A 24131-nucleotide genomic window follows, 5' to 3' on the forward strand; every position below is an offset into this window, starting at 1 on the left:
TTTTAGGGTTACAAGGTCAAGGTCACTATTGTACTTATTAGAAAAAGCTTTTAGACATCAATTGCAGGGGGATATGCCCCACCTTGTGGTGCTCTTCTTTCAGAGACTTATTCCCCCACATTCATGAAAATAGGATTATTTTGGGTCTGTCTATCCATCTGTCACACATTTTATTGGTTTCTGGTTAACATCCCTTCTTTGTGATAAGATAACATTTTGAGACTTTTTGAAAGAATTGTATGAAAGTTTAAAGGTGAAGGTCTACCTTGGTATGGGGAATTTTGACAGATTAGTTGAATTATTCCAATATCAGCTTCAGAGTCTTATCTACATATACCACAGACCTAAACAGGATGGACACATGAGTATATTTTCTAGATCAATAGTCTAAAGCATGTTTTCTCTGAATTGGTTTACAAATGATTGTATAGGGAATTTTTTTATGTACATTCAGTGAAACATTTGACTTATGGTCATATGTGATGTTTTTGTCATTTTTCTAAAGCATTTCTTTTTTTCATTTCATCAATATAAAGAATTCTTGTATGATTTCCAAAATACAATCAGATTTTGTATTGTACTAATATTACCATACTTTGTATATCGGCCTGGGTAGTTCGGTGGTTAGATCACCTAACTAATGTAGTAATGCAAAGGTCCTTAATTTGATTTCTGGTTGATCCAAAGATTTTTCTCCCCTTCTTTGCTTCATTAACTTGGTAATGTCCATACAACCTTCTATAATAGGTAAAGGTTGACTTCTTACTTTTTACTTGCCACAACCAGGAACAATCAAAAACTCCATAGTAGTATTATTTATTTTTTTTTGTAGAAAGAAGATATGATGCAAGTGAATTTATGCTTGTATTTGAAATTGAGAGGAGATTTGCCCTGTGTGGCATGTGCAGCAAATGGATATGTACTTGTACTGTTCAACACCCTGGTTATGGAGACTTCTATTTAGGAATGGATTGTTCCTCCTGTGACAGATGACATCTTCTCATTACGTCTGTAGTGAAAATAAATAAGGTAAGATTGGGGCTTGCTCTGTTATATTGCAGTATTTGTACTTGCACTGTTGAAAGAAAATTCAGGGATTTTGTGCTTATTCTGATCTTTTTATATGTCACTGTTTCTTCCGAAACTTCTTACATCTTACACATTAGACGATTTATCTTTTGGAATGGAATTGGTAGTGTTTTGTAGATGTGCAGTAATGTTTCAGAATTTTCATTCAGGAGCCAAATTAAGGGGGGGGGGGCTATTACATTTCTTTCTACCAAAACCATGTTCCCAGAACTCCTCTTACATTTTACATCTTTTGGAGTTTGATTAGTGGTGTTCTGTAGATGTGCAATAGGGTTTCGAAATTTTTTCATAAAAGAGGCAATTTGGGGATTGGGGACTGAAGAATGATGTTTTCTACATTAATTATGTTCCCAGAAATCCTTTAACATTTTACACAGTAGCCAAATCATCATTTGGAATACAATTGGTGGTGTCTTCTAGATATGCAATAAGGTTTCAGAATTTGTACAGCCATGTCTGTGCATCTGTTTGTGTGGAGTTTTTTGTTTCTGTCTCATATGTCACAAATAAAAACACCCTATATAACCTCACGGGTGTATTACATACCTCATGAACCTCATAACTAAAATGGACTGTGCATGCATGTAGTAACTTGCATGTATGTGTGTGTGTGTGGGGGGGGGGGGGGGGGGGGGTCTGTTGATCAGCTTTACTGAGTATATTACAAGTAATCAAAGTATTTTCCCATCACAGTGTGCCTTTCAGTGGTGTTCATAAACTCAGCAGCATTAGAGAAAGATGTTAAAGAAGTAGGTACAGTTTCTAAAGTCATCTGGCCCAAAATATCGATGATTTCACTTGGAGCTCAAACCCTGGCATTCAAATAAGGAAAAGATTAGCAAACCCAAAATTTGCTCCATTTGATCAGCAACATGAATTGTGTCAAATGACAAAAACTTGAAGTTGGCATAAAATTGCAAAAATGCCATTTTCAATGAAAATATCCACAAATTCATGTGGTTTTTCTTTCAGAAAACATACAGCGTATGCGTCGAGCAAATTCATATTCAAGCATGTTTTTCATCTTAAAATAATACACAATATATATAATTTTCATTTTGCTCAACAAATGCGCACATCTTTTCCTGAGCAATAATCTGTATAACATTTGACAGTTTTCAGGCTTATTTTGAGAAAAAGGCGGGAAATGTCTTGTTCGTGATGTCATAATGCTATCCATTTAGGAATATCATTCTGATTTTGTTGACATATATTTTACTTTCTTAAAACCCTGATTAAGTTTAATTCCAGACACATTTTATAGAGAGAAAATTTTTGGGCCTTTTTATGTAGACAATCGTACCTTGTTCTTTAGTTGGTACAGTATAAGTATCAAAATGTTACAATATTTGTTGTGATGTTGAAAATGTAGTGTTTAAAATAGAAGATTATTTCAATCAGAGGGTACATGTATTATGATATGATTGTGTTGAATATCTTGTATTATTTCAAGATAGAGGGCATCTTAGTATTTGTATCCAGAATTTAGACAATGCCATAGTATACACATACATATATAAATACCATCTCCCATCTGAATTGACACCAATAAAAAGTGTAGGTAGATTGTGAGGATCTTCTGCTTCATAAACATCAATTCTGTAATCCACGAGCCCTCTCCATTCAGCAATAACTATTTATTGTTAATGTTACTCAAGCAAAACACTTGTTAGAAAACACGGTAGAGACACAGCTTGCCTTGTTTGTATGGAGTTCCAGCCACAAGTAGTTTTGTCAATGAAGACGATTTAAGCACCATGTTACCTCAGGCAGGCTATAGTAAACTGCAGACGGTCAATTAACATGAAAGTGGACAGAATTTGAACTGAAATATTTTGTTCTGGAACTTTTTATTTTTTTAAATTCTTTTATTTTTTAAATTTCATGATGGAAAAATGAATTTAATATTTAGTGGAATTCCTAATTACGTGAGTGACTGTACTTTTATTAAGAGTTTTTAACTGCAGATTTATTTTTTGACATAGTGAACTTTAAAAGAAGAATTCTTGCGTTTTTTATCCAATATGTGATAATTATAAAAGTGATTGCATAATTAATGAAATTGGGAAGGAACTGAATAAGACTCCAAAAATGGGGACCTGCTGGAGGACTTTTCCTGGTGGATTTTTTCAAAATGGATTTATTCAGTCGATACTCTTACAAATGGTAATGTATTTTAAGTTTCATATATAAATTATTTCAGTTACACTTCTGAGTTAAAGGTCAAGAGAAATTTGCTTTTGTAATTGGTTCATTATGTCATATCAGTTATGTCTGTTTTTCGATGGGCTTTAATGGTATAAATGTACATAAAAACAAAAATGTGAGTAATTCATTTGCCGGTTGTGTAAAGATGCATGAATTTGTGTCTATCTGCATACCGGTATTGTTAAGAAAGAGAAATTCATCAAGAGATAAATTTTTATTGAAAGAGGAAACGAGAGACTTTGCAGCTCGGCAATATTAAGTTGTTTATACAGTGCCTTTACATGTGACAGGGCTTAGACTAGTCAGGGTGTCAGAATGCTCACATTTATTTTCTGCAGTAACATGGATGATTTAGCAGCACAATTAAAACATTCTGATGAGGTGTGTAGGTTGTTTTTTTTTAAAGAGACCTTAGTATGTGCAGATAATGTGATCTGCAGTGATGAAGTCAAGGTGGGGTCCATGTACATAAGTTATTTATAGGAATCTGGAACCTTGTTTATATTGAGCTTGTGATAAGGAATCAAAAAGAGTACGGACCAAAACGGGTCCATATAATGGAGTTTATATATGTTGGTGATAAATATATGAAATCTGTTCATCGGATGCGGAGAATGTAGCACTGCTTAGATTTCATTGACAGTTCTCATCACCTGGCCTGGCAGTCCTTTTAAAAGCGGGCTTAAGAGTTGAATTGATCATATGCTTCAAGAGAGGACGAAAAACTTCCGTACAATTGGTGACAATTCTCGTCTTTTGGACACCACTTCTAGCCCAGGTGGTCATTATCAAGCCATGTTTTTCATGGTTCTGGCAGATGGACATCTATTCTGATGGCGACGTTTGGGCTAGGTACCAGGTCCTTCTGTTGTAGTAGGGTCCAATTCATTGAAGAAAAAAAATGTGATTATCTGATAACAGATACTAGAGAGATAGGAGCGTAATGATGAATACCTATTGAAAAACACAATGCTAATGATTTTTAATTTCAGATAAGTTGAAATACATGAACTAGCTAGCCCAGGGTCATTTTAGACAGTATGAAAGTTTGGGGGATTTTCATGAATTTATTCATATTATTTGAATATTTTTTTCTTCAAGTTTTGCAAAAGTCTGAATTTATATGTAGTGAAAGTAATGGGTGAAAATTTTGAAAGGATCTTTGACCAAAATTTAGTTGTGCAGTCTCATTGCATTAATTATGAATCATTAAACTGGAATGCTGTAGCAAATGATTTAAGAAATTTCAACTAGGTTTTTTCTTGAAAATTAATTAACCATAAATGAGGAAGCGAATAAGGTTGAAAGTTCCTATTTTGTAACACAACCTTAATCCTCCTGTCTTTGTGATAAAACTTCAGGGGTTTGATGTTTTTAAATGGAGAAGTTTCTGAACACAAGGGGAAAAAAAGTCTTCATCATTCTTGTAATGATAGCTTTTCATGCTAAAAACCATTACGGGAGTCCAAGCATTGAATTTCTCCATTGGACATTTTATACATTTTTTTTTATATTAATTTTCTTGTTATATGTACTCCTGTGGTTTATAGTAAGAAGATTGCGCATTAGCAAATTTTGGAGATAGGACCATCACAACTTAAAATTACAAGTAATTAAAGTATTCAACACCAATGGAGGGAAAATATAGACTTTCGGAATTGTTTGTAAGTGATTGGTTTTTGACAATGGATGTCACTTCAAAGAAATTGATAAGATTTAATGGTGACATTTGTGTTGTATTTTTTTCGACAAGGTTACACTGTGATGGAGTAAAACGGTATATCCTGGCAGGGAACCAGTAATTAGGTGCTTGGTGGTAACTTGTAGTGTATTAACACTTTTGACCTTTTTCAGACTTTCGCTATTTTGGAAAGGAACATTTTTCAGCTAATTTGAAAGTTTTGATCATGCAGTCATTTGAACTAAGTAAACTCCAGCTAGAGGGAACTTCAGGTTGTCAGGGATGAAATTGGGAATTGTAATACCCCCTCCTAACTTTTAGCACTGTGTAACCTTATTGGCATCTTACAGAGAATTTTATCTCAATCAAAAATCTCTAGGGATGTCATTCAAGGGTATATAATAATTTTAGAAACTCTTCTGAATTATTTACTGTTCATAATTGTCAAGATTTCATAATTAAAGAGTTCTGATTCTTTCGGTTTTTGAAAGGAACTTGCACCTTTTGGCTTCATGTTACAGCATTCAACCTTTCTGACATTTTAGAAAGTGCAAATTTTTATTTTTCTTTGTAAATAGAAATAAAAATGCTTGTGGTATTAATCATTGCAATGCTGGTATGTGAAACTATAGTTATCAGAAAGTTTCTATCTTTATATGATGAATTAGGATAACCTATAAGGCACCATGAAGGACAGAAATCACTAAATCACATTCATTGACAAACAATATATATCTCTATAACTGTCAACAGTGAATACGCTGAGATGGACTTAAACTAGGCACCTTGATCTGTTGAAATTAAAAGTTATTGGGTCATAATGTGAAATGGTTCAGTTGAGTTCATGATTTCAAAACTATAAAAAGGGAGAAAAATCCATGTATCATATGTTTTTCATTCTTTTCAAAACTTCATGATACTGTTTGTGGGAGAAAACAAATTGTTTAGTAACAATAATTGTAAAGCTAAAAGTGATATTAAGTTAAAAAGATGTATACAAAAATGTTATTATTATAGCATTGTGTATTTATTCTGTGTATACATGTGTCCAGTATGTTACTCTTATTAGCAATGTATTAAACTTCATACAATTCATTAAGGCAAGGGTGTATGAGATATTGAATACATGCAAACATTCTCCAGGGAAGACCCTTCTATAAAAATCTTGTGTCAATTTGCAGACTAGTTTTCAATTCAATGTAAAATCTGTGAATGAAAACCTGGCGTTTGTTTGTAGTAGAGTTTGATATCAATGTTGCATGCAGCCTATGGTAAAGAGGAATTGTTATCAGTTTATAAGGCATCAGTCCATCCATTCATTCAAGCTTTAAGTGGATTGAGCCCCACTAGTACACAAAAAACTTTTCTTTTTTCTTTTTGTCTCCCAAACATGTTCATCAAACTTCTTGTAAATATCCATCACAGTAAGATGTGACACCTGATGCAGTTCAAGGTCACACCCAAGGTGAAAAAAAAAATGCTGCAGGCTAAGTATATTCCTAACTTTTAAGTGTTTAGGAGGAATTAAGATTGATCACAGCATTAACAATAATAATAATGAATTTGTTCTTTGAAAATAAATGTAGAGTGAGCAATATATCTTAAGGTTGAATTGTTTTATATGTTGGGGGGTTGGGGATTAAAAGGTATTTATGAGGTAGGAGGGGGGATTATAAATTATTTGGGAGTATATAATACATCAGTATCATAATAGATGGAAAGTATTTGGTGAATATGTTAATGATTTGAAACTGAATTATCAGTGATGTTTATTAGGAACTGTAATAAGAGTCAATATTGGTAGCTATCCATAAATAAGTGCATGTATAGATAAATAATTATTGAAGAAGTCGAAATATTAATCTACATGTAATAAATTATACTTTTAAAAGGTTAACGACCAGCAAACTATAATGCGCAGTTTGAGAAATGATAAAATTTTATAATGTGATAATCATAAAGCCAAAACTTGAAACTTGGGAGTTTGTTTTGTTGGGTGTTTTTTTTTTAATCAAATGGCGTTGATCATCTGTAAGTTATCTTAGTAACACGGTCCTTCATGGTTAACTGATGATTTGATAAGCTGCAGATCCCCTACATTTTCCAATATTCACCTATACTGCCATTAGAAATGTTTTGTGAATCTAATCCAAACTATTAACCTGTGAACAAATTCAATGGTTTGCTTACGGTGTTCACATCAGTTCAACAAACGAATCTTTTTATATAACATAAACTACTGGGAAAAAGTCGTTCATGGAAATTATTAGTGTCATGTATAATGATATAAAATGCGTAAAACTGTCGAGATGTAATTTCAAACGTAACATAAGGCTTTTTGATAGATGAATGATATATGTAGGGGGGTCCTGGTGTTATGTATTGTTGCTCCGTTTCTTCAATGAGAAGGTGCGTTCCTTGCTTCGATGATCAAAACGAGGATATGAAAAAGAGCCCCAGTGTGATTCCAAACAAATCATTTTCAATCAACTTTGTCAATTTTTTTTATGCAAAGAGACTTTGAATACAGATAAGTGTAGTATGTTAAGCTTGTCTGTGGGCAATGACTAACAAGCTGTTGATGAATGGAAGCGATGTTGTTTATGGTTTTTGTGTATTTCATTAAAATAAGATTCATTTATGATATTTTGTAAATTATGAATCACCTATTGGGTTCTTTTTCATGGAAAAGTTCAACATAGACTGACTAGATACACACAATGTAGTATGTGTATCCAGGATATGAATGTAGCCATTCATACTAAAAAGATTCATTGACAGGATTTTTTTTCAAATGCTTGAAATTTGAACCAAAGTAGATAAAGAGGTTATGATTATTCATACTCAATTTCTTAATGATATCATCTGGTTTAGACTGCATAAAAAGAATATTAACATAAATCTTCATAGAAAAAAGTGCACATTAGCCTAGTTTTATGTCAGGTGTAAATTGCATATCCAAAAGAATGAACATTTGTGTTGCTCACCTGAGTCAAAGTCTTGCCTGTCCTGACAGACGTCTGTAGTCTGTCTTCCTCTCTGTGTAGCATAGATTTTTCTTCTGTAGAACAGCTACAAGTTACCAAACAAAGCAATGGTTCTGAAATGGGAGCGTAATTACGTGTTCAGAGAAGTCAAAATTAATCATAACCTCATTATGGTTTAATAGAGTTTCTGCATGGATATTGGCTATAGCTTTTGAACTGTATGAGACCGAGGCTTCATATTATTTTGCACCGTAGGTAGATCTACATGTACCTGTATAACACAGGGAAATATTTGCGCCCCCCCCCCCCCCCCCCCCCCCCCCCCCCGTTTTATTTTCATTCCTTTTGCTCTCGTTGTCAGTGGGCGAATTTAAGACTGCATGGGTGAAACTGTTTTTACTCTTACCTCTCTTTTAACACAACTGTGTCAGGGCTAATTTAAAACAGAGCGAAACCGTCAGCAAGTGTAGAAAGGCGAAAATAACAGCTGTATAGAGTATCAAAAATCTTGGCTTTGTGTGTAGTTTGTGTTGTCAAAGGACATGTCACTTATAAATAAAAATAGATATTTTGTATCTTGGCAATAATATGAAAAGAGTTTGGACTAAAAATGTTCATGTTTGCACCATGGGTTGATTTGATGAGAAGCTTTTCTGCACGAGTTTGTGTCTAGGCCTCTGTTTTTAAACATAGAACATTGAAAAATCCACATTAGAACTTGGTCGTGGTCAGAAGCAGTATTTATGGTAAATTCCATCATGGCTTTTTATTTTTTTTTTTTACTAAAATGTTCGCATGCGATGACATCGAACAAGACATTAATGTGCCCCAGTAGACCCCTGAAGGAATCTGACATGACAAAAGTGGTTTCTAATGGATTGAAATAGATTTGATGTCTCCAGAACATCAGGATGCCAAATCATCAACAGATTTTGGTACAAATGTAGTACATATTAAGCTTATTGTCATCTTAGCTAGCCAAGGGTTTTCGGTCCACTCTGCTTCCCATGGGGATAAATGGGGACAAATAAAAACCCTAGCAAAGATGGCTTATTGTGTTAAACTATTGGTGAGCATTGTAGCCAACAGGTCTCTTGTCCTCATTCTTTGTGGGATTTTTTTTTCTTTATTTGGGTGTTGGGTTCCACATAAGCACCAGATCAACCTTCATTCATATTCACTGCAGTTGGAAATGAGGCAAATAAAGGTCTCGAAAGGTCTTGAAATCGCAGCAATCTCTATAGAATCAAAAACATTAGAGCTGATAGTGTATCACTATTACAGCTTCTTAATTTCACCAATCCAATACGGAAGACAATCATTTAATACCAGTTCAGAGTTGCGTTATAGGTTCACTATTAAATTGTTGGTGGATATATGTTCATGTGTTGATTTATTTTATATTATGATAATATGATGAAGTTTCTGTCCATTTCCTGAATTAATGATATGTGTAAGTTGAATCAAATGACTTTTTTTAATTAAACATTTTCTTGATAATTGTGCTAATGTATTCTAGACTGATCAGTATGTATTCCTACCTTAGAAATAGATCACATCGCAAAACAAAGAATTCCCAGAATGTCATATTTTAAAAAGATTTTCACTAATATTTACATATATCAATAAATTTCTCATATTAGATTTGCTATTTGGAGACATGAGTGCAATTTTTTTTTTTTTTTTTTTTTTTTGCAGACTTATACTTACCCATTTGATATTCATAGGCATGTTTGTCATTGATTTAACTCAGCCAGAAATATGTAATTCAAGAAAATTAACCTATATTTAATTGATATATTTGAAGTACCAAATCAATCAACAAATTGCATGGAATATTTTGCCAGTTTGTGGCAAGGGATTACTATGCTGTTTCAATTACACATTTTTTCATTCATAAAAGATTGTGACTAGATTTCTTCTATGTCCACGTTCACTGCAAACACTAAGTGAATGAGACGGATCTGAGTAAGGGCTGGCTTTGAATATATGGATAATGATTTTGATATTTGAGTTAGATATAGGTTTCAATTGAAAGACCATTAACCCTATTTAAGTATTTACTTTTACTTCTCTTGGGATGGCTTAAGATGGAGAAAAACAAATATTGACACTAAAAAGAATTTAACTGGCAGAAATTAGTCATTAGAGTTAGCTTGTTAGCAAGATTTGATTATTGGTACTTATAGAAAAACTACTGGTTACTTAAACAAGTTTTAATTGATTGTTTACCACCAAAGTTTGAAGGTCATCGTATTGTGACAACCTGTACTTAAAAGAGTGTTCACTTTGTTTTTAGACTTGTAGACTTACAGTGACACAGTGTTTGTAAAGGTTAACCATTTGATTGATATAATGTCCAATTTCTCCGTGCTCGTTAGATATGTCAATATTTGCTTATCTTTAAATGATATTCAGTTCTGTAGTGAGTAGGTCACACTTGGTGACTCATTTATGAGTTTTGAAAATTTTCAAATCTGAAATCAAGGACAAGTTCTCGATGGCCTACTTTGTTGATAATGTGTATTCTGAAAGTGCACGATATACACTGAAGAAATAGTGGAGAAAGTTGAAATTGAGGATCAGTTATGACCTTGACGTACATGCAGTCATAAATTCATGCAAGGTCGTATTGAATTGCAAATTCTCCTATTGATAATTTGCTGAGATTTCCTGACATTTACAACATTGTATACCTCCATTGGGTATTTTTATATTTAGATACAAAATCATTTTGTCATTTAGCCATTTTATATCTTTAGATCTTTTTTGTCAATTAATAAAATGATATCCAAATATATTTTCTCTTCATTTTTCCACTTTATAACTATAATTACGCAATTTTTAGCATTGCAAAGATGAACAGGTCATGTAAAAGATATAGTTCATATGTAAATGTTTGGATAACAACAAGTTCTTATACATGTATATTGAAATAACAAGTATTTGTGCATACAATTTGGCTCACAGACAGTGTCAATTTCCAAACAGTGACCTTGTGTGACCCTGAGGTCAATATTTTAGATGATCCAAAGTCTTGTTCCTTTGTTAGGTTGACTTCTCTATGATAATGAGGTTAGGATGAAGTATATTAGACGGTAATGAATTCATGCCTTAATTCATGAAAAAAAAACAACCAACGTCTATTTCCCAATAGGACACCTCTTACCACCTGCAGACCAGTCAGGAATAAGATCAATGGAACTCCTTATACATGTATACAGTGTGTCTACTGTCCCATTTTCTTAAGGACGCAGTTTTCATGCCTAATTATGTATTGTACATCACACATTGCCATATGAAGAAGAGGGAGTGATTTAGAGAGTGAGAGAGCCATTATTTATGTAACCTCACTTTTTGTCTTGTGAATAATAGATGTCTTAGGTGCTGTTATTTACTGGGTGTTAAGAATTAAAGGCCACATTTACACATTTTGTTGAGTGTGTGCAAGAGGGGGATGCATGATCTTCAACTGAAGGAGATAAATTAGTGCTAAACAGCAAAGCCAGTCAACTAAATTTAGCATTATTGGGCGCAGAGTCAAAGTAATCAATTAAACTTAGTACTAGATACAGCCAGTGCTAGTACATGTATTAGGCTGCAGATCGGCATTGCGCTAAATTCCTACTGAGAAGTAAATGTGCAATGCCATTAACAACTGACACTTTATGTCTTTACCAACATCAATGCATTAGTACTCGTACTATATATGCCTTTACACTGATTAAATGCATATGATGCACCAAGATATACATTATTTTTTAAAGAAAACCCTGAGTAATATGAATGTGTATTGTGGAAGGGTGAAAAAATTGACAAGAGTGTCAATGTCGTTTTATATTCCCCCCAGAACACACCCAGATGAATATTATTACTAACAAATAATTAAAGTTTATCTTTTGAGAATCATGTAAATTAAGTGTTGTATTACTTTCATGGCTGCTTTTTAGGGTAGATTGAGTAATCCAGAAGTTTTGAAAGATCAAAAGCCATGTAAATCCTCTAATTTATCTTGTCAATGAATATCTGTTTTTAATTTTTGATTCATACTTTTGACCTTCGAAAAAAGATATGAAAGTAAAGTAAATTTATTTTACAAAAAGGAGATGAGATATATTTTATGACATCAAAATGAAGTATTATGAATATGGGTATGACCTCAATATGACTTTCCTGAATGTGCTCGCAGTGGGTACTGCATTAATTACAGGGGTTTTTTTTTAGTCAAAGCTACTAGATTTTCTTCCAGCTGGGACTTTTATTGTATTTATTTATCCAGAAGAAAAAGCTCATTTTCTGTTCGTACCCACTAACTAACAATTATTTTCCCTGCTGTGGCCAGATTGCAAGCACATTTTTGAATTTCTGAGAGTATTCAGACTAATAAAACATTCAGACCTCATATGAAATGGGTATTGCTGCAATTTTTAATATCAGGTTTAAGTAGAATATTGGACACTCATGTAATTTTTTTTTTCAATTCTTTTTGTAATGATGTATAAAATTCTAATACTTTAATTGTATTTTCATTTTGAATAAAGCCCCATGAAGACCGATGACCGAAGCTTATGGAACAATGACCAAATAGAGAGGTCACATAACAAAGAGCTATTCTTTAATTCAGAAACGAAGAATATGTAATTTTGATTCAGTAGATAATTTGTATCAATGCCTTGCTTCCTCTTCCTTGTATGAGTACATAAGAAGGGTCATAAATGTGTCATAATTAAGTTTGCTCTGCTGACGGTACATTACACCGAGCCTTAGAAAATTACAATTATTAATGTCTTACTGATTACAATCAAATGCTTCACCATTTTTCGTGGAATAAAGACGATGTACGTTGTACTCATGGTCCTCAAGAGTTATTTCAAGGTTGCCGTACTCAATACGACAACTTTATTGGGATATTGTATTTTAGTTGGTCACATGATCAAATACTGTAATGCCCTAATTTAAAAATATGATGCAATCCCAAAGAAGTTACAGAAATGATCTTAAGTACATGTATATTTCTTGTACAATTGGATCAATGCCTCAGATTTAGATGCATAATTCTGATTTGAAATTGAAAAAATGTAATTTAATCATTAATATCTATGTTACAATATTTACATTCACCAATTTCGTCTAATAATTAATCTTTTGCAGTTTCATTGTCTGGACATTTTTTGATGAATAAGGCACGGTGACACACATGGGACTTTTCAATGCAACATGAAAGCTGTTTGCGATGAACAGTAATCAGAATTTCATATGAAAAGTTTTCTCAAGAAATGGAATGGTACATGTATGCACACACTTAAATGACACCAAAATCCCCTGGTTTTAGATGGGTATAACTTTTAAAAATTAATCTTTAAATATAATCTTTGTGAATCCTATCAAGTTTCACCTGCTACATAACCTTAGTTGCAAGTTGACTAAAGAATGGAGGACTTTGGTCATAATAAATTTGGTTAATACCGAGGTTGCTTGGAATTGTTGAATAATATAATGAAGTATTTTGAGCCCTAGGATTATGTGATGATTTCTTCAAGGAGTGTTATCTGTTTTGCCTCATTTAAAAATCGAGAGAACTTTGTCAGTAACTGGACAACTTGATGCAAACTCTCTCAGTGCTTCATATTCTACAACGTGATAAGGTGGAATTATTTTCTCATTTTGATATAAATGCAGCTTTATCACTATACCCTTTTGACAAGGGTTTTGAGAACAAATTTAATGCAACAGATAAAGATATATTTATAAAAAGTATCTGTCTATGCCTCTCTTTGGATTAATGCTTATCTGAGGAAATGTCACAATAAACAAGGATTAGCCAACTTTTTGTACCATTGTATTGGGAGAGCACAAGGTGCGGGTCATTAAAAGAATATTAACTTTTCTGTCATATGATAAAGCATTAACATTTCTACCATTCATGAGGAAATTTGCTGTCATCAAATATAGGGATTAAGGAAGGTATAAGAACTAATATCATATGGTGTTTATTTATAACGGGTAGAATTCTGAAGGATGTAGACAATTTCATTTGTCATGCTAAGAATGTACAAAACAAATGACAGTAACTTTCCAAGTCCACATACAATGATGCAGTTTCATGCTTGCATTTTACATTTCTGTGCCATGTTATATTTGTATGGTAATGATATGACTATTCTATGTCATGCTTAAAGATATTTTACTTATAATGATGTATGCTATGCTATAGCTATGCTACACATATGGTATGATACAGCTATGCTATACATGATATGCTACAGCTATGCTACACATATGATATGCTACAGCTATGCTACTTGTATGATATGCTACACATATGATATGCTACAGCTATGCTACACATATGATATGCTACAGCTATGCTACACATATGATATGCTACAAGATCAGAGAAATGGGCCTCGATCTGCATTTGCTGAAGAATGTCACACTGACCTTATGTGTGATGAAAAACTGCAACAAAAAATCATAATAGATATATAAGTTGATGATGATGTATGTTGTCAATTTCAGAATTAATGAAATACTAAAACATATAAAAAAAATTAACACTTTCTTTGACAAAAACTGATACTATTGAAATAATATTTTTTATGGTGTGACTGTGAGACAATTAGCAAAGATCCGTAACATCTAGACATTTTTATACCTATCCATTTAACGCGGGAAATATAGCGCAGTTGATGTAAACAGTGCATTGTTACGTTATGTTAGCTGCAGTATTTTTCTTCAAACCCAGTAATTATCAACAACAAAAGGTATGAAAGTATGAGAAAGGTTGTCTGAAATTTAAAACCATTTGTGGTACTGTACTTAGTCCAAACAATTTATTTAGAATGAAATATACTTCAGTGAATTTTTCCAGAGCACTATAGGTAATCCTCATCACTTTTCAGCTGATGAAGAGCAAATCATATGACTCAAATGTGTAATTGGAGCTAGATTGTTGCGACGCTAGCTTCGCTCACTATAAATTCTTTGGATATTGACTTTCTTTATCTTTTAATGGATTTGCTGATTTTGACAATAGGTGTATAAAATCTAGTGAATTCTATTTTCCCATATTTCAGTTTGAAGCATCAAATATTATGTATTTTAGATAAATCGTAAACATCTGTTAGTTAAGGAATGAATGAGCACATTGGGTTTTAAAATCTAATTTTTGTTTTATTAAAGAACCATCCACTGTAACAATAAATCTATCAATTCACTTATCATTTCAAATACATGTACTATAAAACTATAATTACTGTATATAAATAAGATAAATAAACGCCTTCCAAGATGAAATGTCTTGTGCACAGTTATTGAATGATAAAGTCAGTTCATTCCAATTTTATTCTTGGAAGAATTTATTTAGTTTTCTATTTAAAAAAGTATAAGATATTAAGTTTTAAGCAGTTTTAATTTATTGTGTATAAACAAAGAAATGATCAGTTTTCCTGGCTGGCAGTCACTTGTAAGATATGCTCCATTATGAAATGTGAATGCAGTGCTAGATCAGTTATAAAATATAAGCATAAAATACATAAATTTTATCTCACCTGAAATGAAAGCTTAGGTGAGTTGTTTTTATTGAAGTTTGTCTATAATCTGTCTCATTTGCCTGGCATCTGTTTTTGTGAACTTTTCACAGTTTCTACTTCTCAAGAGCCACTAAGCCATTTTTGACTAAACTTACCACAAAACATCCTTTATAGGTAAGTGCAGGATTCAATCAGCTTTGTAAGTTTGTTCAGATGAAGGACCACACCTTCTTTCAAGGGGAGATAAGTAAGAAAAAGAGAACAACTATTGTAATATATTTTCAAGGGGTCTTGAAATGATAAGGAGAGTTAAGTCCAGACAAGCAAAAACTCCGAACATATATACATGTGCATTAAATGCCTTTTAAAGTCGTTATCCTTCTACGTAAAATTGTTTTACTAATTCTGTTACTATATCTTAATTAGAGTATGACTTCCCAATCAACTCTTCGTCCTGGAGAGATGTACAAAATGCAATGATATCGTCAGAATGATTTCTTTCATCTTCTGCAGCCTGATATCTTTGACGCTTGCATCAAGTTGATTTCTTGTTTTGCGTCTAGCTGTTAAAGATAAAGTTAGGGTATGGAATATTTCTAAGTTGAATCTTGAGTTTCCATTTAGGAATATGTCGATTTAAATGTATAAATCCAAAATTACTATTATTTGATATAAACTTTAGAGCATATTTGTTTTAGATAGGATTGCCCCTAAGATATATGAAGTAGGGAGTGATATTTGAAAAGTAGAAGAGGATCTTTTAATTCACTCATTTTTTGTCAGACTAAGCAAAAATCTAGACAGCCTGAAATTTAATTCAGGATTGGAGGAGAAATTCCCTGGCCTAGCTATGGGTCATATGGACAACATTGTTTGGGAATATGGAAATAATTTACAGTTGATTATGCATATATGATATTTACAAATTCAAACGGGACTAAATACTAAATGAACAAATGTATATTCAAAATAAGTTTTGTATTATGCTTATTGCTAACAGAGATGGTAAAATGTTGAAGTTGCATGACAGAACCTTGCCCTGTCTAGATACAGTTGAAAGCTAATCTAGTTAGTTATCGAGGTTGGTTATCTGAGACCATTTCAAATGATTGGACATAAACTCAACAAATTCTGAATAAAATTCCTCAATGATTTCAAACAGAATTGATAGTAGGACTGTACCTTTAACAGATTTGGAATACAGATTTTGTACTTTTAATGAGCTTATCTTTGAAGTTGTTGTAGGACAAAGTCTGCATGGATAGCTCACTGGCATGGTTAAAAGTATGGGAAATTTAAGGAAATGCAAAGGTGGCGATAAAGGAGTGCGTGTAGCATTAGATGCAATAGCATTAATACATTTTCTGCTTAAATTGATCAGAAAGGGTCTTTTGACTGTGTAGGTAGATGACTATCAAAAGGTCTTCAATTGCAGAAACATGTATATAAATACATCAGCATTAGGAGGTGTCGGGTAGAAGGATTTGGTTACAGAAGTTTGTCACCAGTCCAAGAACGGTTTTTTAAAAGTTGTTATTGTTAGAATTTCATTCATAAAGATTGGTGAGAAACGTGAGGGATGGTCCCAGTGTGTCAGATAGCAAGTTTACAAAGAGAGAGAGGGGGGAGGTAGATAATGATGGATATCTCGGCTGTGACACTAATATTAAACTAAAGGCATCCATTACACATTAGAATCTCTAAAAGAACACAATTTGGTTAATTTGATGAGCAATAAAACCTGGTTTTAATGTATTTCGGTGACATCATCTATGGGATTGAACAATACCTTCTATTATGCATGTCCAGAAATCATTAATTTATTATCTGTGGTAAATAAATCTTATCTGCAACTGACACATGAAAAAGTAGACCGAGGAATAATGATATGTCTGTGATTTTATTACAATATTTGAAACTTAAAGTAACTCGTTTCAAATTTCCTGTGACTGTCTTTTGAATTGGTGATTATAACTTTGTATTGTACCGTATCTCATGTTTATTTTGTTTGCCGACAATTCGATATCACAAACACCGTGTTTACTATGATAATGTTGAGGAGGATCAATTAATTAAAATATGCATTTTTTCCTTTGATCATGGTTGTAGATTTTTATTAATGTTGGAGCTTTAACTATCGTGTCTGTCTGTCTGTTTCAGAGTTGAAATGTTTCACTATTTTACTTTTGCTTTGTTTATTTGCAGATGGTGATATATTCCATTCTTGTGATTTCAGAAGAATTGCATAGCCATGGTGTATCAGGTAAAATATAAAAATCAAAAGTTTTAAGCAAGCAGAAGAACATGCTAACATTTCTTGGAATGATAGTCATCATAAACAGAAACCCTTATTGCTGAATCAGATCTAAGGTTATAGTTATATTTGTCAAGAAATGCAGCAACTGTTACACGCTTGATTTACTTTATAGCAATCAGGTAACCTCTGCGATAATTAATCTCACTAAATAGTGTCAGTATTTGACTATTTGAACAAGCCTATTTCTCAGTCCGTTCATAAATTTTTGGAAGTTGACTTTGCTACCACAAAAACTAGATTAAGTTAGGATGACACCCCACCCTGTAATGGCTGCAATCATAAATCACTAGTTCTAAGTGAGAGAACCAGTTTATGAGTAACAGGATATATATTTTAACACCTCTTTGCAGTAGGCTTTCATTGGAGAGTTATTTAGAATCTCTAAGGAGCTCAGGAGTCTGGTCAATAAAGCTTTTGTGAAGAAGTTGATGCAGTGATTTATAAGAAGACAGATGACCTTTGATGGCTTTCTTTTACTACTGCAATAATTTAACTTTTTGTCAAAACATCTGTTTTATGGCTGTTCTACATTTGCGAGATAAATGCACTTATTTGAATGGCTGTAGATGTCTATTTTAACTGATACTATAGTATGTACACCGGGTAATCACTTGAATTATATTACTCCGTATTGTAACTAAATTATTTCTATATATTTGGCTGACAATGAATTGTAATCGATGAAATATGAGGTTTCATAATTAATAAAGTTCCCTTTACTGTATTTGAAACAAAAAGACATGACTGTTAGCAATTTATGCAAACTCATGGTGTAGGTTATCGGAGAAGTTATTTTCACATAATTAAATGAACAGATTAAAGATAAACATAGGAGCATACCTGAGGACCTGAATTTTTTTTATATCCCGTCCTAAAGCGGTCGGGGGCATACAAGGTTCCTCCCTCCTCTTGCCATTTTTATACCCCCCGAACGAAGTTCTAGGGGGTATATAGGAATCACTCTGTCTGTCTGTCTGTCTGTCTGTGCAGATTCGTGTCCTGGCCATAACTTCTTTGTTCTTTGACTTAAGCATACCATATTTGACACCATGAGACGATGTGTCAAGTACCTTCATGACCTCTATATGACCTTGAACTTTGACCTGAAGGTCAAAATTGATTATAGGGTTTTGACATAGTCATACCATAAGACATGAGTGTATCACCATGAGACTATGTGTCATGTACATTCATGACCTCTTTATGACCTTGACCTTTGATCTCAAGGTCAAAATTATAGATTTATGCCATGGATTTGTGTTCGGTCTATATCTTCCATTTTCTTCTACAAAGGCATACCATATTTTTACACTCAGGAAAGAGGTAATTTATACCTATTAACAACACCCTTTGGGAGATTGGGGTAAGCGGGGGATATTCTTAGTGAGCATTGCTCACAGTACCTCTTGTTCCATCTTCTGTCATGGTGGTAGATTTCCAGACTTTTTTCTATGTACTATGCTGGCAGATAGTGAGCTGCTGATTTTTGTTATATAGATGTATATTGATAAGTTGCAGACTAAGTGTATAAGTTCACTTAAATTGATCTACTTTCAGGAGAGATCTATAAATACTTCATAAAGTTGATTGATTGATTGAATATTGTTTAAAGTCCCTCTAGAGAATCTTTCACTCACATGGAGACATCACCATTACTGTGGAAGGGCTGCAAAATTTAGACCTATATATGCTCAGCGCTTACGGCCTTTGAGCAGGGAGGGATCTTTATCGTGCCACATCTGCTGTGACACGAAACCTTGGTTTTTGTGGTCTCATCCAAAGGACTGCCCCATTTAGTTGCCTCTTACGACAAGCAAGGGGTAATGAGGACCTATTCTAACCTGGATCTCCACAGGGCATGAAGTTGAGAAGGGGGGGGGGGGGGGGGGGCATTATTGCACTATGGTTGCTTTATTGTACAGTTGAACTTCAGTATTTCGAACACCAATATTTCGAATACCATGGATATGCCAAAGTGATTCGGAAGTCCCAACTACTTATTCTTTTAAGTATTTTACCCTCGATATCTCAAATTCTTAGATATCTCAAAGTTTCCATCGAGTTTGAGATAACGAGGCTTGACTGTATCTGAAAATAAAAAGATATATTCAAATTTTCATATGCAGAGTTAGAATTTTAAAGCTAAAACCTCAAAATGTATATTTTATTCAGGGTATGTCCTTGCATTAAATACAATTATTGACATTTTTTAGATCAATACAATGATTTAGTTACCTGAGAAGTAGACTATTGTACCGTTAGGGTGGCTAAAACATTTTATTATACCTCAGTATGAGAATTCTATGCAACGTGCAATCTGATTGGTCTAGACGGTCACGTGCCAGGGTTGACAAAACTTCATATCTCCCTCTCAAACATCATATCTCCCTATCATATTTACCCCTTAGGCAGCCTCGTGCAATTTCCATAAATTTAACGTCAAGGTAAATGAAGTGTATTGTGACGTCACAATAAGTCATTCTACTTTCATAGTTCGTAAGGCAGAAAATATGCTGGTCTCTGATACACAGTTGAATCGCATGGTTTTGATTGATACAAAAACAAGTAAGTAAATTAACATTTAAGGAGAATGGAAATACAAAAACTGGTTATCATATCACTGTATTTCGTTGTTTGTACCCTCTACCGTAATATGTTGACGGCGCGGTGTTACCGTTAGGACGATCTCAGCTACATACAATGTATAGATGAGCGGACTCCAATTTCACATGCACTTTTGTAGTTTTGTTTCGGTATAATAAACAATTTATTGCATGAATGTTTGGGAGATATGAAGATTTATTCACCCAAGAAAAATCATATTCCCATCGGGCTTTGCCCTCGGGGAATATGATTTTTCTTCATATCTCCCTCACTATCATGCAATAAATGTATAATATTGACCAAGAAAATGTCAATGATTGTTTTATCATATCATGGATTGAACACTAAAGTGCAAGACATGGTCAAAAGCAATTAAAGGTGCAGGTTCTCATTGGATGACTAAAAATTCAGAGCTGATTGTATGAATTTGAGAATTCTTATTTAATTTGGTCCAATATTGGAAAAATCAAATGTTGTATATACCTCAAAGGTATATGAAGGTGAATATTATGTTCTGTATCTTCTAGATTGTTGAATCTCGACAGCCAATCAGAAAGCTTGGAATTATTTTAGCTTATGAATTTTGTTGTTGACCCACTTAATAAGTTCAAACAGGCACTCAATTTTCTTTTACAAAAGTGAATACTGCAAATAAATGTGAAGATGTGGTATAGAATTCAGGGTGCAAAATGTAGGCATTTTCGCATAAATTTTCCACCTTAACTGGGTGCAGTGGTCTAGTAGATGACCCCTATTGATTTTCAGATCAAAAAGGTCAGAATTTATGGTTGTATATAACTATTGGAGGTGTAAGATCTTGTGGCAATTTTCTTTAACTAGACTTGCAAAACAGTTTACTGAGTATCTGTTTAATGATTCTTTGTGACATTTTTATTTCATCCCTTGTTCATTCATAAAAACTTTTATGTAGTAGTTAAGCGGGGCAAAACCATGTTATCATCTCGTGCATAAATCACAATAAAATTTGGCAGAAAGATTTAGAGAGGTCATGAGAAATGTTTTGACCTCCGATCACTGTGTACAAATTAAAAAAGAATTAAAAAACCTTTGTCCATAGAAATTATTTAGATTCTCAATGTGCTCCTATGAAATGCCCTGCACAATGTTTATATTTTATTTTTTCCTTTAAGTCAATCTCAGCATGAGAGAAATTTGACCTGAGCCTCAGGTGATTGTATTTCTTGACACCATCTAAGATTATATTGTTTGTTAATCCATGGAGTGACAGCCTTATCAATGATCCCATCCTTTCTTTTTGGTTTAATTACCACTAATATTTGAGCAACTCTGTGGGAGAATTAATGTGGGGTGTCTTGCTGCTTAGTACCCATTGAATAGTCATTATCAATAGCATAAAAGGAGCAAAGTTAAAGAATTAGACCTTCCTTCTAAATTCAACCATTTAATCTCAGCTTTGGATCCTATCATTTTGAACAAAAGTAACAATATTAGAAAACATAGGCTATACTTGTTCGTTTTACGTCACTTTTAAAGGGACTGACTCACGATTTTACCCAAAATTTTGTTTTTCACTTTTATTGATCAAAATCTACTGTCTAATGTGTTTGAAAGATTTCACATGAAAATTAAGGTGATACATCATCACAGAATCTCATTTTAGTATATTTGTTTTGTAAACAAAGGTTGCGGTATGCTATTGTTTACGAACTTTTCAAAAGAAATGGATATCGATCTAAGTATCTTTCATATTTCAATAATTTTTGGGGTGAAATATGTCATCTAAAAGTTAAAATTTGTTACTATGCAAAATTAAGATGCATTATATTGCATAATCAATATTTCACTTGTTTGTTTACATAACACATATTTAAGGCTAAAGTATTACTTTTATTCTTGCATTCAGTAGGTCAAAATTTTGGCTGTTTACATTGAATGAGCTATATTTCTAATGTTTAACATCAAAAATGAAAAATATTTTTATCAAAAATCGTGAACCAGTCCCTTTAAGAATATTTCAACACTTTTTACAGTATATTTCATTCATATTCTTTGGGCACTTGGTTTAGGTACAGTTCTATAAAGATTGACCTACACAACTGACCCACTTAAAAGCATGACTATCCTGACACAGGACTTTGGTTTATATAATCTCTTTGGATGAACTAGTCAATTTATAGTATAGCTAAACATACTTCTGAATCCTAAATATTATATATATTAATTGTTATATTCTTAACTTAACCGGCACATAGTCATATCCTCCCCTTTTTTATAATTGTTTATTTTTTTCTCATATTTGTAAATTTCTTCTTCAATCATTTTGTTATATTTTCATGTACTATATATTAATTTTATTCTGTCATAATTGACCTTTGACCTATGGAGAGGGCTTATATAGGCATTATGCCTGCTGCCTAATCCTATTTATGTATGTATTTTCTGTATATACATGAATAGAATACTGTTGAAATGAAACTAGTCGATTTCCACATCCCAATTTTAACTGTGATGTCATCATCACAAGCTACAGCTCAAACGTACCCTCGTCAGAGGGGAAAGGAGCGTAGGTTTCAGGTGCGACTTGCGATGATGCTGTGATGTAGGGATCATCTCTTTACAATACAACACTAAGCCAACATGCTGAGTACTCCAAAGTACACCATGGGAAAATGTTGTCCTGTAGTGCACCCCCCCCCCCCCCCATGGTCATTCAAAAAAAAAAAGAAATAAAAATAAAAAAAAAAAAGGAATTAAAAATGTGTTTATATGTGTGTACATGTATTTGTATAATTGAAAATTTATTTTCTCTTTTTTTGCAGACTTTGAAATTGTTCATCCATTCATATCAGACACTTCAGGAAACCCTGTCTCACATGATAATTTCCATGGCAACAGATTCAAGCGAGACTCCTCAAGAAGAAACATATTATACCTCAATATCACAGGTCAAGGTCATACATTTGAAATTCAATTGACTGAAAATGATAACCTTTTGGCTCCAGGATTTAAAGTATATCACAGGAAAAAGAGCAGACTATCCGGGAAAGTCATGGAAACCGAAGAAGCTGCCAGTGATCATCTTCAAACTGCGAGTTGTCACTACTCGGGAAATGTGCATTCTCATGGAGGAAAAGCGGCTTTGTCAATTTGTGATGGTTTGGTCAGTATTAAAAATAGAAGTGAAGTTTTTGAAATTAGAGGCATATAATTATTTTGGCCTGTCTGTCTACAACATTATATTTTAAGTGAAGTCAAGACAAGTTTCTAAAATTATGTTTTTTACATTTTAATGATTTTACCAGTCCAAACAATGAAATGGGCTGTTACCTTTTACTAGTCAAAAGGAAGTTTTTAGTGGTCAAAACTTTCAGAGCAGTAGATTTCAGAAACTGGTCTAGCTTTTACCCAGGGTAGATGAAGGTCATTTCAAGGTCAAAGATTGAATATTCCACAGTATACTTGGCCACTTTCGGTTTTTGTAGGTCCTTTTGAAAGGAAATGCAAAGGTCAGGAAAAGGTAGTAGACTTGGACTACAATGTATATAATTTTCATGTTTTTGTCAGAAAAAAATCATTGAAATTTAATTTGTGGTTTGAGAGATACTAGAGTAAATGGATTCAAAGAAATTGCATGGTTCTGTAGAAATTGGGGAATATGTGTATGTACATACATGATAGACCTGTGCAATTTTATTTCTCAGTTGGTCGAGTTGGATGACTTGTATTTTTCT

General features: G+C 33.2%; 1 protein-coding gene across 1 annotated transcript in view; it reads left to right on the plus strand.

The window, feature by feature from the left end:
- The first annotated feature begins 2625 nt into the window (after positions 1–2625).
- The window catches only part of LOC125682736 (A disintegrin and metalloproteinase with thrombospondin motifs 18-like), a 37274-nt gene continuing 15768 nt past the window's right edge, over positions 2626–24131 (plus strand). The window contains exons 1-3 of the mRNA XM_048923346.2: positions 2626–3255; positions 17703–17760; positions 23220–23560. Of these exons, the coding sequence (XP_048779303.2) occupies positions 3181–3255; positions 17703–17760; positions 23220–23560 (474 nt within the window). The 5' untranslated portion in view covers positions 2626–3180. The remainder of the gene's footprint in view (positions 3256–17702; positions 17761–23219; positions 23561–24131) is intronic.

Source organism: Ostrea edulis, chromosome 1 (assembly GCF_947568905.1).
Source record: "Ostrea edulis chromosome 1, xbOstEdul1.1, whole genome shotgun sequence".
Classification (NCBI taxonomy): domain Eukaryota; kingdom Metazoa; phylum Mollusca; class Bivalvia; order Ostreida; family Ostreidae; genus Ostrea; species Ostrea edulis.